Source organism: Rhinolophus sinicus, chromosome 15 (genome assembly GCF_057876585.1).
Source record: "Rhinolophus sinicus isolate RSI-liver-muscle chromosome 15, RSI-T2T, whole genome shotgun sequence".
NCBI lineage: Eukaryota > Metazoa > Chordata > Mammalia > Chiroptera > Rhinolophidae > Rhinolophus > Rhinolophus sinicus.
In genome coordinates, this window is record NC_142515.1 from 23,623,546 (window position 1) to 23,639,557 (window position 16,012).

Below are 16,012 nucleotides of genomic sequence, written 5' to 3' on the forward strand. Positions count from 1 at the left end.
CCTGTGCAGCCCCAGCCCCACCCCCACGGCGGCAGGATGGAGGAGGTCTGGGCTGCCACCCTGGCCCTCCCATCTGATTGAGAACAGGGAGTGAGGTTTGGGACCAGGAATGGGGCTGCTTTCCCGACTGGGAGAAGAGAAAGGATTCATGGGATGGGGAGGGGATGGGGAGGAGGGGAGAGGGAAGTAGAAAAGAAAGGGAAAGAGTGTGAGGGAATGAGGAAAGAAGGGCAGGAGACAGGAAAGGGGGAGGGGAGAGGAAAGAAGTGAGGAAGAGAGGGTGAGGGGAAGCATGATGGAAAGGGGAATTAGATGGGAAATGGAGGAGAGAGGAGGAAAGCAGGTGGTGCAATGTGCTAGGAAGAGGCTGGGCTGGAGACCATGCTGGCGGAAACACTGTCTAAGGAGCTGGGGTGACATATCCCATGGTCTCCCATCCTTAAACGGGACGATCTGGGAGACTGCCCTGGCCAGGAACCCCAAGACAAGCTGAAGAGGAGGCTACGAAGAAGCCCTTGGAAATCTGGCCCCAAAACAAGGTTCTGGTCAGCCTTTCAGCTCTGGCAACCCATGACAAGGGGCTCTCCTAGACCAAGCCCCGCATCAAGCACTCCATGAGTTCATGATAGGGTGAAAGGTGGGCATTGGCATGACTGTCTTCCTGTGCCTCTGTGGGCACCAACTGCAGCAGTGACCCTAACTTAAATGCTGGACTGTTAGTATTATCTCCTGGGTTGAAATCCTAGTTTTGTTGCTCATGTGCCATATGACCTTGGCCAAGTCCCTTGAGCTTTTCTGGATTGAGTTTCCTCAGATGTACACTAGAGGGTTGTTAGTTCCTCCCTCAGCATTACTAATTTCTCCTTTCTCTGTGTTCCAATAGCCATCTATCCAAACCTCTATTGTAGAAATAATAATAATAACTAAAATCGATCCAGTTTCTATTATGGTGCCAGACACTCTGCTTAATGTACATCCTTACAATAACAGCAGCTAACATTAAGTGCTTACTATATATTAGGCACCTATTTAAGAATTTTACATATATTAACTCATTTAATTTTCACAAGAACTTAAGCAGGGAGCTTCTATTATCATGCCCATTTTGAAGGCAGGGGCCCACCTCTTTCATCTTTCTAAGCCTAACATTGGGTATGACACATAGTAGGTGACAAAAAATGTTGGCTGACTTGTTGTATAGGACTGCAAAAGCAAAGACTAATAAACTCTTAACTTGCCTTACTCAATGTTTTACCTTTTAAAAGGAAAAAGAAGCAACAAAGGAAATTGCTCTTCTGGAGTCAGTGTCATCACATTTTATAGCTGGAAAGTGTAGAGATCATTTAATCCATTCCCTCTTAGAGATTAAAAAAACAAAGAGGCCCGGAAAGGTTAAGTAATTTCTCCATGTCACACAGCTAGTCATTGTTAGGATGGGAACAGAGGTTCTCACTCCAGAGCCCTTTCCACTACTTCAAATTGCTTAATTTTGACCAAGATAGAAAAACTGATAAAAGGGAAGTGATGAGGAGAAAGCAACCATGTCTAGAGTTGACAGTAGCAAAGGAAGGGGCACTGGACAGAATCCGAATTGAGGAAAGCAAACTGCTATGTGTTAAGGGAAGGAATGGTCGTGTGATCCCGTGGCAAGAGATTCTAGAAGGGAACATAATTCCAGAAAGATAGGATGCTCTAAAAATGAAATTCCTCCCCTACAAGCTCAAAGAATCAACCTGACAAAGTAGCGAGAGGAAGAGTGGGGGAGGGGTGGAAAGAGAGGACATTTAAGGAAAATCATTGTTGTTGCACACGAATAAGCTTTAAAATATGATGAGCCTAGATTTTAAAAGGACATGTACACCGAACAGTGGAAGATTATGCGGCCATTAAAAAATCATGTTTTCAAAGAATATTTAATGATATGTGAAAATGGTCCTATATAATGTTAAGTGAAAATAGCAAGACAAGCTGTATATACAATATCATTCCAATTTTGATAAAAAATTATATGTATAAAATTATACATGCATAGACAAAAAAGACTGTAAAAGAATATACCAAATTCCAACAGTGGTTATCTCTCAGTGATGAGATTATGGGTGATTTTTAAAAAAATTTACTGTATCTTCCAAATATTTTATAATGAACACATATCGCACTTTTTATCAGACAACAACTTATTTTTTTTCTTCTTGTAAAGGACACACAACTGATGGAAGGAGGAGACCATAACCAAGGGTGGGTATAAGAGTAGCATGAGCCTGTCAGGAAGACAAAAGCTGAGACAACAAAAAAGGGCCTTGGTAGTTCTCTTTGGAGAAAAAACAAAAACGAAGGCAGGTGTAGGCTCAGTGCTGGGGAAGAGGATGTAATACTGAGAGAAAAGAGAGAAGGCGGAACTTCTCCAACCTCCAGCTTGCCTTTGTCTTGTCCACCAAAGAAAAGAATCTTCAAAATGGGACCAGCAGGAGCTGCCCAGGTCAGGAAGGGGCAGGCAGGTACTCCTAACCATTTGAGTTCACTTTCCTAGGTCCAGATAAATCATATAGCAGGACCCTAGGGACAAAGGTAAATAGGATCCTAAGATTTTTGTTGATAATCCTTGAGAAGTCACAATGAAAAGGCGAGGCAGTGACAAAGCCCAGTGCTAGCCTGCCTTGCAAAAAAAGGTAAGCTTACGCAAATAACACTCTAATAAATTTAATGGTAAGGTCTGGAAATCTTTTAGAAGAAATTATTATACTTTATAGGCACTAGAAAAGAAAATGGTGATACTCTGGAGCCTGTGTGTATTCAGCAAGAATAAGTCACATCACATTAACTAGAGATCAGTGCTTAGATCAAATGCCAACCCCGCTAAGACTTCAAGGGCCCTGGTTGGAAGCAACTGCCCTTTTTTAAAAAAAACAAAAACAGAAACATTCATCATAGCATTTTATAACTTGATCATAGTGCCTATCACATTCTGCTTGTACAATGATGTGCACATCTATCTTCCTACTAGACTAGAAGCTTCATGAGGTCAAGTACTGTGTCCTATTTACCTTTGTAAATCAGTCCTGCCAGGCTTCATACACAGCAGGCACTCAATCTGCATACCGACTTAAACTGGATTTATTTTATCGATTGATTAAAGAAATGCTGTGAATGTAGTGAGTGTTAACATTTCACAAAGAATCTCCTTCCTAACTTTACGGACAATATGAAGAAAAGTGACATGGTTACGGCTGCTGGACTCAGTAGTACCTAACGCATTCATGTATCGCAACCAGGAAGGAGGTCTCCACTGGTGGGCCATGAGGCTTTCCTTTACTTTAAAGGAAAATAACTCTTTTAAAAAAACTACTAGGACGGTGACAGAGAAGACATGCTTACGATTTTAATCGGGTGGAATTAAGAGCCAAACCAACGAGATGAAATGGAATACCCTATGTTTAGGTTTTAAAAAAATCAATCACACAAGTGCAGAACGGGGTAGACCTGGCTTGATAGCAATTGATGTGAAAAAGATCTCAAGGTTTTAGTTGACTACGAACTCAATATGAGTTTGAGTCTGACATGGCTGCTAAAAAAAAAAAATAAAAAAAAAATCAAATGTAATATTGTAAGTTTCTTGAGATCCATGTCCTGGTTCTTTGCTCCTATCATACCTTCTAACACAGTGGACACTGGGCCCACATTGATACAAATATCCCCAGAGAAGCAAACGTAAGTTTTCTCAGTAGTTCACCTATTTACACGCCAAAGCAAAATCACAGACTCTCAGCAATCTGAAACAGTTTATAGGAAATCTTCCCAAGGACAGAGTGATAGATTGAATAATCATTTAGGGCCCTCGTAGTTCCTAACAAACCAGGATAGAAGAGGGAGGTATAGGGAGCCCTAGAACCCCAGAGAATTATACCAGTACAGTTACTTTCCCTGCTTTGAATGTCAGCTCCCTCCCTCCTCCTGAACCCCTAGGTTACCTAGGAAAGAAGGACATGGGCACCCACTGCCAACACGAGCAGCCTGAGTGTGTGCAACCCATACTGGAAGAAGTCCAAGGCGGATGAGCAAGTACAGAGGAGGGAGGAGGAGGGGAGGCCAGAGGCAACACAACGGCAAGGAAGCAAACACGTAGTGGAGAGAAGACACATGCACAGAGAGAGGGGAGGAGTGAGCAGTGGGTGGGTTTAGGTGAATTCCCCAGAGTGATCAACTTTCCTGCCTGAGAGCATGCGCAGTGCCTTCCTGCTGGCCTGCTGGCAGAGGCTGGGACTCCAGGCTCACTGGCCACTGATGAGGAAGGAGGGCTGGCTGAGGGTCTGTCTGTGTAGGACCTGAGTCCTCCTTCAGCCCTCTGTGAGCTCTCAGGGATGGGCTGGAGCCTTCTGCAAGGTCCTGGACTCCAGCTGGGGCCAGAACCAGTTAGAAACCTCTCTGGAGCCAGAAGGAAAGGGGGCTTTGTTAGCTCAGAGGACACAAGCAAGACGAAAAATTACATACCAGGCCGCTCTAAGTATGCTTGTTTAGAGAAACTGCTTGCATTTATGAAGTCTTTGGTGCGGAAAGCAGGGTTGCAAATGACTGCATCAGAGCGACAGTAAAGGCCATTAATTTCCTGTTATGTTTTCCTGTGTTGGGGGCTTTATTAATTTAATTTTACACTGTCGAACAACAGCGAGAGCTGACACTGCCACACCGCCAAGGCTGGGGTTTTCTTTTTGTGTGTGTAGCAAGGCTTTGCCTGGCATGTAAATCAACGCTATTATCGGAACCAATAAAGACGTGTGGAGGGAAGAAGGGAGGGATAAGGAGGGGAAGGAAAGGAGGGGAAAGGAGAGAGAAGGGAAGAAAAAGGGCAAAAGCCATCCCTGGCCAGTTTCAGCTGCCTTCCATGCCAAGCATCTCCTGGCTTCCCAGTGTAGCCTCCACAGTCGGCAATATCTGCCCGTCCTTCACTTTCCCTTCTGTCTTCTTCTTCCCTCCAATCTCTGCCTTCGGATGACTCTACCTCTGTTGCCCTCCTCTGTCCCAGCTCCTCGCAGAACTTGAAAAGGGACAAGAAGTTCCCGGGAAGAGGTGGGAGATCGAGTTCTCCCACTACCCATCCCCAGGTCTCAGAAGCACAGGGGCAGGAGACCAGATGTTGCCCACCCGACAGGCCTGAGCAAAGGTCTTTGCTATGTCTTACTGCCCTCTCCAGCCATTTTTCTCCTCCATACAACCCTTTCCTCTAAAGTCAAGGATCCTTGCCCATTTACGTGTTATTGGTACACACACACACATGAATCCATGTGCTTGTACACACGAAGAAAAATCTAGAAAGGCAGATATTCCAGCTTGCTTATAAGTCCCTCTAAGAGCTCCCATAGCCTAACGTTGTCAACCATTTATTTCTTTTGAATTTCCAGGAAAGAAAAATACTGTCTCTTGTTACCAGAGGGTAAGGGGGATGGGGGGCGGGAGGTGAGGGGAAGGGGGATCAAATACATGGTGATGGAAGGAGAACTGACTCTGGGAGGTGAACACACAATGGGATTTATAGATGATGTAATACAGAATTGTACACCTGAAATCTATGTAATTTTACTAACAATTGTCACCCCAATAAATTAAAAAAAAATACTGTCTCTTATTGTTTCTCCTTAAGCGAGTCCAGCAGCTGTCTTCAGTAGCTGTAAGGTATCTACTCGGTCTAGTCCAAGGTGCCAGAGAGAAATGGATCCCCAGCATCAGAAAAAAGGCAGCTTTCTGGCAGACCACATCCTGATGTCTTTTACTCCCTAGACCTCATACCCACCACCCCAAGACCACCCGTACTACCCCTCACCCAGAGAGCTTCCACAAGCTTGTTGCCCAGTGGTCCACACTGCCCTCGGCCCAGATTACCACACCCATAGTCCACCAGGTGTCCACACTGCCCACGTGTCTGGGTTGGCCACACTGCCAAAGGAGATGGGGGTAGGGGTGGGAAGGGCAGTGGGAGGGAACGGGAAGCTCCTGGAGTCACTCCCACCACACTGTCTGCGTCCCTCCGTCCTAGTCTTCGAAGTCTATGGGGCCTAGGGAGAGCTGTGTGAGCCAGTGAAAGATAGAGACAGAGATAGAGACAGAGATACAGAGATAGAGATAGAGAGAGAGAGAGAGGTGTGTGCCCGCGCACACGTGTGTGTATGTAGGTAAGCACACATGTGTCCATGCATCTCTCCCTCTGTCACTGGCTTGCCCACGCTCCTGCCTGCAGTTACTGCTTCAGGAGCCGTTTGGCAGGCTCTGGGAGGCTGTTGGATAGAAGCCAGCTCTCCCAGGGAGGAAAGCATAAACTTCATAAACTACATTTACTTTAATGCAGGTTGTTGGGGCACCTTTCCTTAGGCTTTTCTTCCCTCCCTCCTCTGCTGTGTCTCGATCACATTTTATCCCAGCCCCTGTGTGCACTCAGACCACACACACACACACACACACACACACACACACGCACACACACACGTGCAAATATGCACACACACACACACACGCATACACACACACACACTCTATAGCCAGTACTGAAAAAGGTGAAGCCTGGGGCAGGAGGAGCATGGGCAAGATGTACAAGCTCTGTTTAAAGGAGAAAGCCTCCGCTGACCCTGGAAAGGCCCCGGTGAGATGCCCACGCACTTGTCTCCGGGTGGAGATGAGCACAAAGGGTGCTGCTGTGAGGCAGGTGCCTCCGGGAGGGAGGGATGCTGACATTTCCCGGGGATGGCCAAATTAGAAGACACCTGGAGGCTGGGCTACAGGGCTCCAAGAAAGGGAGGGCCTCCAGGAAGGTGGAGGTTTGTGAGGCCTCCCTTGTCTAGTGCTGTCAAGGTCAGCAGGTTCGGGTTCACTGAAGGGTCAGGATGGTTTGAATTACTGGCTCTGCTGCAACTCAGCTCTGAGGCTCGCGCTGTCTCCCAGCCCTCCCCCAACTCTTTCCCAGCCCTCCTTGCTTTTCTACCCCCAACGGGCAAAATGGGGAGGGTCCTGGAGAGCCCTCCAGCCACCATGGCCCTGGGGAAGGCAGGCAGGGGAAGGGTCCTTCCCTGGGCTCCAGGGCTCCTTGTGCAGCCACAATGGTCAGTGAGGCTGCTGAGACCCGGTCCCTTGGTAGGCAGCAATCCTGGGTCTCCCCAGCCTCCCTTCTCTCCAAACCCTTTCCCTGAGGGGTCCCCCATGCCCCTGCCCTTCTCAGCTGCCTGCTGGCCTGCAGAGAAGGAGGTGCCCAGGGAGGCCAGTCCACAAGCAGCAGCAGGGCCTGGGGGACAGCCTCAGAGCCTGGCTCCTCCCTCCTGTCCACAGCCTGCACTTGGGGGAGAAGGGCAGTGCTGAGGCAGCGGATTTCTCGCTTGGTGCCCTTGCTGGGTGGGGGAAGGAGAACGATGCCTACCTGCAGGGCTGGAAAGTAGTTGCCAAGTGGAAGATTAGGATTGGAGACGTAGTGTGACAAGACGGTATGCACACAGGTGCACAGGCGCGTGTGGACGCGGTGGGGAGGAGGACCTGAGGCCTTTGCTGAGAAAGTTGTAATACTGTGCTACACCATCCCAATTTCCAGCGGTAGAGGGGCACACGTAGCCCCCTCTATGGCAACTCTGTACGTCTCTCCTGGGCCGTGGGGTCGACTATCTATTCTGACTTTTGGGTACTTCATGGGAAAAAAAAAATTATTTTGTGCTAAATTACAACATATGTCTTCATACAAGCAAATATAACTATCCACAACAGCACGAACTGGCTGGGAACCTGAGGTGGTTAATGATTTAGCTATCGTCTCTGGTATAAACGCATGGATTTATGGACAAATCCATGCACCCATGTCAGCTACCCACCGCCATGGCTAACCCCTGGTCCTTCCCCACAGAAAAAAGTAAATCCACGTATACACAGGGCCCAAAGGAAAGGTCTTAATAAAACATTGACATTAACCTACACCTACCTCTGCATAATGACACGGTCAGTGTTTAACAGGCTCACTGCCAACATTGCCCAGAGTTTGGCTAAAATATGCGATCCAACTAAGATAGAAAAATTCTCCCCTCAGTATGAACGGTCTGATTTCCCAGGTTACTGGGAAGATATAATCATAACAATGAATGTGTGTTCATAAGTGGATTTTTTTTGGTGTCTTAGCAATGCTGACCTTTGAACCTTAGCTCTTTCTTGGACTGGAGTGGACATTAGCCAGAGTTTGAAAATTTGTTGGAAAATGAACATAGGTTGAGCTTTGTGAATGTAGTTAAACTCAGGCACTTGTCTAGACAGATGATTCCCTTCCTGTAGATTTAGTTTCTGGGCTTTCATAGGACCTGCCTCATGAGGGGCAGTCTAGCATGCGAGAAATCATATAATTCTAGCAATAATCCACAGAGCACCTCTCCTTAGAGAAACTCAAACTCTGCTCGGCTTCCCTTTGCCAATATGTCTTCTTACAGAGCCTGGCCAGGGCCTGGAGGAGAGTGAAAGTAAAAAGAGGCTCTGCGATTCCCTGCCCAAGATGTGAGCTCACTTCAGAGCTCTGAGGGCACGTGGCCCCAGGTCCACACTCCTGGGTGGGGTTCTCCAAGAAGGGAATCGGATGGCTACGTGTGTGTGTGTGTGTGTGTGTGTGTGTGTGTGTGTGTGTAAGGATTAGATAGTGAACAGATAGAATGGTGCCCAAGAGCTAGAATCAGTGCAACCTCGTTCTGTTTACCCAACACGGTGCAACCTCACTGTGTCTTCTGGGCCCTCCATGGCACCCCTCCCAGGTCCTTCAGGCTGAATCCTGTCCCACTAAAATGGTGTGTACTCAGCGAAACCTCCCTCAGCTCTTCCCATGCAGGCAGCACTCAGAGCCCTCTCTGCTTCTGCCAGCCCCCTGCATCTGGACCAAAAAGTCACAGAGGACAGGCGCTGTGGGCTTGAGAGAGTCAGTCTCCAGCTCCTCTCTGTCTCTAAATGTCTGCCCATGCAAACCTACCAGGGAGCCCTCACCTGAAGACTTCCTCCATCAGCCTCCTCCGGGACCGCAGACTGTGCCCAAAGTCCCCAGGCCTGGCAGTGGGGCCGGGGCAACCTCTCCTCTACCCCGGAGTCCTCCCTTTTCTGACACCAGCACTGCTCCCAATTCCTCTCCAGAAAGAGAGCGGGGAAGAGAGCCTGGTGACCAGGGCATGCCTGGTTTACATTAATGAGATACACCGTGTGTAATCCAGCATGGATGCAGCCTACAAAAGGAGGCGATCCCGGGCGGCCAGGAGCAGAGCTGCTCAGGTAATTGGTTTATCTATCTGGAAGCAGGGGGAGCAATCTCAGCACAGACAGACTAGCAGTAAAGTCTCTTCCTTAAGGCTATTTCCTTTGTCTTTTCAATTGCTTGCACATCCATGTGAGAGAGGGAGAGAGTGTTAAAGAGAGAGGGAGAGGGAGAAATGTTAATTTGTGAATTAATGGCTTTTCTCAGCGGAATTGTAAATTCAAATGTCACCTCACACGGTGACACCACGGCTGGTCTGCTGAAGAAGCAATGATAAGATCCCCCACCTCCCTCAGTGCCCCTCCCTCCCCAAAGATAGCTGTGGAGTGGAACATGCTACTTTTAATTTGCAATAACAACACAACAGAGGTATGCAGTAATGACTGCCTTCTTCCACCCTCCTCCTGGTTTCCTTCCCCCAGTCCAGTTGGCTCTCCATTTTGTCCCTCCCCACCCTTTTTGCTCTTCTGAAACAACACCTCACCCCACCCTAGCTGCCCCCCTCCCCACTGCACCCCAGCCAGGGCCTGATCACATGGGGGGGTGCCTTTGGAATTGACGATGCTGTAACCCTCTCTTCTCCTTCAATAATCAGGGAATTAATGACCCTGAAGTTAAAGTGAGGCTGATACCAAGGCCCTACCCAGCGTTGGGAAAAAGCCTTCATTGTTTTCAAGCAGGAGGCGGGCAGCAGTGAGGGAGATTCATGGATGGAGATTGAATATGCAATTTTCTTTCACCTTGCCAAGAGCTGCCCCTGGGCTGTGCCTGGCCTAAATTTTTCCTTTTACCATCTCTGCCTTATCCGGCCCTCCCACCTCCCTTCCATTCTTTCCAGAAAATTACCTTCAAAATTGATTTCCACTTTTACAAACAAATATAATGGGAACACAGGAAAAAACTTGGGCCGTGATGAATTAGGGCTGTCAGGTGCTTCCAGGTCTCCTTTGCTTTTGTTTTACTACCCGATCTACTCTTTGTTTTTCCAAGAGCTGGAAAAAGTGCCCCCTTCCACTGAGTGCCTGACCCTCCATGCCACGGGGCCTCAGCCCCCAAACCCAGCAGTGGCCCATGGTGGAAGTGATCCAGGCTCTGAGACTCTTGTTAGCCTCCTGGTTTCCCATTGGAAGCCTGAGCCACCTCCTCCTTTTCTGCTCGCTGGCCCTTAGGAACCCACTCTCTGAATAGTCTCTAACCGCCACCCCCCAGCTATTTCCCCTGACCCCCACACCATGTTCCCTCTGGCCCCCATACCTCTTAAAGTCCAGACCAGATGCAAACCTCCACCTCCTCTAATGTGGGCAGGATCAGTGTATACCTCGACTAGAGCAAATGAGAGACAGACAGACACTGAGAGATCCCGAAAGACAGGCAGGTAGAAGACGGGGGCAAGACTCCAAGATTGGGAGTCCAGGCTCCTCTTCAAAGGGCGTGTGAGGGTTCTGAGTGGCAACTCCCACACAGCCTGAGGGCGTAAGGGCTCCCAGCCTCAGTCTCCCTCGCCTTGGGCCCAGGCCACCCATGGAGGCAGGTTCAGTACAGTCCATCCATTTGCCAACAGAGTGCAAGGTGATGCCTACGGGGCCCTTTGGGCGAAAGTCTATATACACACCTGTGCCTCAGGACCATGGACCCTAACACACTCAGGCCTGGCTTGAGTTCTCCCTGCTCACGGGCACTGGTGGACATGTACCTGCTCACATCTGATCACTTCTTCAAGCATATACACTACCTAGAAGACGGCATACCTGCCCGATGCATGGCATTCCACATCCCCTTTCATCCAAAGACCTCAGAATGGCAGAAAACACACATATACACACATTTTCATAAACCATGCAAAAAATTACATATGTGTCTGTAAACAAACATGTTTCCCAAGTAAAAAATAAACTTGCCCTTGGGAGTGGAAATGCACGGCAGTAGATAGAAGGATGCCTCCATGTTAGAGAAGAAGGGGTCTTGTATTTATTTACATGCAACCAAAATGCTTGCAGATGCTAAGGGAGGACATGTGGCCCGACTGGGTAACTAACTGCAGAGCAAATGAGTAAGCAGAGATGGCCCAAGGTCCTCCCAATCACACATGGGAGGTTGACATCTTTCCCCCACTGCCCTGGGCCCTCCAGGCTAGCTTATCCCAGAATCAGCTTCCCTCGGCTGCCCTACTTAAAAGGGGCCACACCAAGATTAGGGAGCCTGTGCCCAAATAAGTTTCTTTCTGACACAACTCCATTTCCCCTCAAAATATGGACTTGCCAGTTAGGCCTTCCGCCCCAGACACACAGCAACCCATCATCCAAGACAGAGTTGGCTCAGCACCCTACATCCATGAGCTTGTTAGTCCTCTCCACACCCCCTCCACACTCCTTACCATCTCCACTTTTCAGAGAACACTGAGCTGTTGAAGGTTAAGTGACTTGCCCAAGGCACTAGAGTTCAAACCTGGCTCTGCCTGACTCCAGAGCCCACGCTCTTCCCCCCTGGGCCACACTGCCCGTTCATGCCATACTCCAGGGACTGCCTGCTGGCCCCCAACCCGAATTCTCCTTCCTGATGGAGGTCTGTAGCCTTCTCTTGCCTGAAGCCAGGGCTCCTGGACAGGGGAGGTGCCACACATTTCCACAGTCTCGTCCCCTTATTTGCTCAAAGTCTAACCTGAGCAACACACTTGGGGACCTCTAGGAGGGCGACTAACTGAGGAAATAAACCACTTCTTCCAGTTATGGCTCCATCTAAAGCAGAAGGGAGCTATTGAAGGCAGGACTCGGCCATTTGCAGCCTTGCAACCTGCCCTGCCTGCAAATGCACAACTGCACCAGTTTGGCACCACTCAACTGCACAACTCATTGTGCACCTAATTAATGGAATGCAAAATCACAGCCCCCTGCAATCTCACACATCAAAGGATGCGACCAACACACCTCCCTTCCGCAGATCAACAGACTCAGACCATATGACTTCATTTAGATTTTTGGACAAGTTACGTAATTGCTCTGTGTATCAACAACACCAATGGGCAGCAGTGCTTTGGGCCACGGCCGAAAGCAACTTAGGTGAAACCAAAGGACTTTGGTTTTTCAGCTTGAAAAAAAATACAAGCATCTCTATCCTCCAGCCATATAAGCCAGGGCAAACAACATTTAGGGAAGCACTATCCCTTCAAAGGACCCCAATACACCCATCCATACTTGTAGCCAAAAAGATATGAAGCTTTTAGCAGCGTCCTGAACGGGGGTCTACTGTCTCAGACGGCCTTCCGGGTGCTTTGTGACGTAACTTCCTCATTTATCCCTGGTCTGCCTATGTGTCTCATTCTGGGAGCTCCTGGACTCTTGGGAGTTAGGGGTGAAAGCTTCTTGACTAGCACATTTCTCAGAGGAAAGTCTGGGGATTCTTCCATAGTTTCCAAAGGCCAAGGCATGAGACGGCATCTCAGGCCAGCTCACAGTCACTGTCACTCCCAGAGTCACAGCTAATCAGCCCTGTACTAATATCCCCACAGATAAGATTGCTGCAAATACTAATAACACTGTCCATATTCCGAGTGCCAGTGCCAATACTGCTCTGGGTATTATCACTGTGAACACCAATAACTACTGCTGAGATTGTCTCCAATAACGCCAGCACACGCTGCAGTGACTGTCCCCGCTAATGCCCACCACCATGACATTGTTAGAGCTGAAGAATAGGCCGAACTGTACCCAAAGGCAGAAGTGGGAGTGGCTTCCTTGAGGACACAGAGGCTCACAGCTTGCCCTTGGGGTATGACACTTCTAGGTAGATGTCACAGTACATGGGGACAAAGGAAAGCCAGCCAGGCAGGGCATCAGGGTTCTCCTGGAGGAGATGTACCCCTCGAGGTCTAGTCCCTGGACACACACACCTGTTCCCATCCCAAGCCCCCACCCCCGCCCCCAGTATCCCACGCCAGTTTTCTCCTTTGCCTGCAGTGCTGGCCCAGTAGCTAAAGGACACACCTGGGTGTCTGTGCAGCCCCTGCCCGAGGCTGCCTCCTGCGACCGGCCTGCCAGCTGCTGTGCTACCTTGGCCTGACTGCAGAGTTGGGCTACATCATCTTGACACATAATTATCTCCCCTGTTCTTAATCATCTGAGCTGCTCCCTAATGCAAACTGGGCCTGGCTGCTTGGAGGCACCCAGAGTGGGGGAGGGGAGGATGGGCTGTGAAAGGTCTGCCTTTGCTCTTGCCTTTCTTTTCCTCTCCCTTCCCACCTGGGTCTGATGGATCAAGTGTGTGTGGTGTGGGTATGAGGTGTCACAGAGAACAGGCCTCCCTCCTAGGCTCTGGCCTCTACTAGGGAAAGGACGGCATCATCTGGTCTGTGGTTGGTCAATAGGAGGGGAGTCCAGGGCAAGAGAACCCTCCCACCTCCCAAACTGAAGTAAGGCCTCTGATCCTTCTTGCTGCCTGGCGAGGTCCAGGAAGTAAGTATTTCAGCAGCAAGAGGAAACTTAGAGACCCCCACTATCTCTCACCTAGAAGACTTAACTGCTTCCTGAGACATCTATCTCCCTGCTAGTGGATGACCTTTCCAAAGCCAGCCGTCCTTCTCCCTTCCTGCTCAGACACTTTCAGTGGCTACTCATGCCTGCAGAAAACAGTCCAAACTCTTTATATGGTCTGGTCTTGACCTGATCTCCTGTGCCCCTCACCCATCTGCTTAGCCTGACTTCCCACGACGTGCCCTCCTGCCCTTTCATCCCAGCCAAAGCACCCCTGCATTTTCTCATCACAGTACCTTCTGGCCATAAGGCTGGCTCCATCAGCTAGAACTTCACACCACTATTGTCTTTGAACATGCCCCTCGTCCATCCCTCAGGCACCCCTCACAGAGCAGCCCTTCCTGGGGTTTATTCCCTCCCCACTCTAAGCCGTCATGGTCAGCAGCCCAGACCTCCACCGCAACACAGATATCTGATGGGCCTGCTGCTCTCTGGGCTCACGTTTTATACACCCCACTAAAGGGTAAGCTCCTTAAGGACAAGAATCATATCTTGTTCTGCTTTGGGATCCAACAGCACGAAGTCTTTCTTGTGAATGACGTCTAAGAATGGTTCACTGAATTGAAACAATGAATGGGATCAATTGCTTAGAGAGGAGAGTGCTCCGTTCTGGAGCAGCTGTGCCCAAGCTGGTGGGGGGGGGGCACAGCCTCACGCCAGTGCGTCCCCAGGCCCCGCCTCCTTTCATGGCCCACAGTAGCTCAGGAATCAGAGGGTATTCTTGTCCCCAACCTCAGACCCATGGGGAAGAGTAGAAAGGGGGTCCCGTGGCCTCCCTTGAGCCTCTGGACATCTCCCACTCTAAAACATGCAGGGGCTGGTAGTTAAAAGAGAAACCCTTAGGGTTTAAGGCCAAATCTTCCAAACCACTCAGGGTGACAGGAAGCTTGGCTAAGGCCTCAGTGTGGGAAACCCCCAGGGAGAATTGGGACTTAGGGCCTTTCAATCAGCCTCCCCCTGCCCATCAGGGGCTGCCGCCAAAACAACCACAATGAAATTTAGTGAGTGGCAAAGGCCGTGGCAGCCAAATGGGTTTGGATATTTTGGAAGAAGGAGAAATGGAGCCAGACAAGCTGTTTCCCTGTGAAACGAGGCCATTAGGGCTTCTGGAAGGAGGCCAGCACCAGGTCATCACCGTCTTGCCAGGCCCAGGCCTCTCCTACTCTCTGTCCCTTCCACTGGAGGCCAGGGTTCCACACTCGTTTTCCCTCAGCCTGGGTCCAGGGAATCTCAGCTTTGTCCCCTTTCTCTGTTCCTTACCCTCTAACGCTGCCCCAATCAAGGGCTTATCTAGGCTTCGGATGATCATATACTTTATTGTCTAAACAGGACATTTTTGAGAGAAAAAGGAGATGTTAACTGGCCAAGAGGCAGGGACAAAAGGCATAAATTGGGACCGTCTGGGCTAATGGGATATATGGTCACCCCTTTATGCTTATCTTTAGAGGATTCTATTTCATAGTATATACCCTTAAAATCATACACCCTCCCTAGCCCAGGAGATTCCCGCTTCCCCAGCAGAGACCATGAGCTTGGGGCAGGAAGCAGGCTCCAGGCACTGGGTCTCTGTTTGTCTGGGCCTGCCAGCCCTGTACCCTGGCCTCATGCATCAGAAGAGAACCAGATGGTCACCAAGGGACATCTAATGCCATACGTTTGAAAAACACCTTCTCCCACGCTCATCGCTACCACGCTGTTCTCTTCCTTCCTTTCCCCTCTCCTCCTCTGCTTCACTCCCTTCTCTCTTTACCTCTCTGCCTAACAGCTGGCTGCACACTGAGGTATTACAGGGAACGAGGGGAAGGCCAGAGAGGAGCCTCCCATGAGGGAGCAAAAAGAGGGGCCCATGTCCAGCTCTCTGGGTGGTTTTGATGGGGCCAGTGTCCACGTGTCACAGAGAAAGGACACCAGGGTCAGCTGCATGTGACATCACTCCCCTATCTCCTGATGGGTTGGGATCAGGTAAGGACAAGGCAGGTTGGCCTTTCATCCTCAGGTCAGAGACCAGATGTCCCCCAACCTCCAAAATCTTCCCAAGATACATGGTTCATGCTTCTCTTCCTGGCATCCCACAGGGATATTGGGGGTGAGTCCCAGTGGAAGGTAAAGCGGTCGGGGCTACAGAGCAGATGGTGAAGCTGATGGCCCCACCAGCAGCCTGCCTCCCTCTCTCCAGGAGCCAGCAGGGCAGTGGGGGGACCTGGGCTTTGCGACTAAAACTGATCTCATAGCAGAGCAGCTG

The 16,012-nt window shown here is 49.6% G+C and overlaps 1 protein-coding gene across 15 annotated transcripts in view; it reads right to left on the minus strand.

Moving 5' to 3' along the window:
• The window catches only part of PAX2 (paired box 2), an 89,563-nt gene that overhangs the window by 29,167 nt on the left and 44,384 nt on the right, over positions 1–16,012 (minus strand). For 11 of the 15 annotated variants that reach the window (XM_088791888.1, XM_088791889.1, XM_074339185.2 and 8 more), the window contains one exon: positions 10,499–10,567. The exons of the other annotated variants lie outside the window; for them this stretch is intronic. In XM_088791888.1, coding sequence (XP_088648014.1) covers positions 10,499–10,567 — 69 coding nt within the window. The remainder of the gene's footprint in view (positions 1–10,498; positions 10,568–16,012) is intronic. 15 annotated transcript variants of the gene reach the window in all.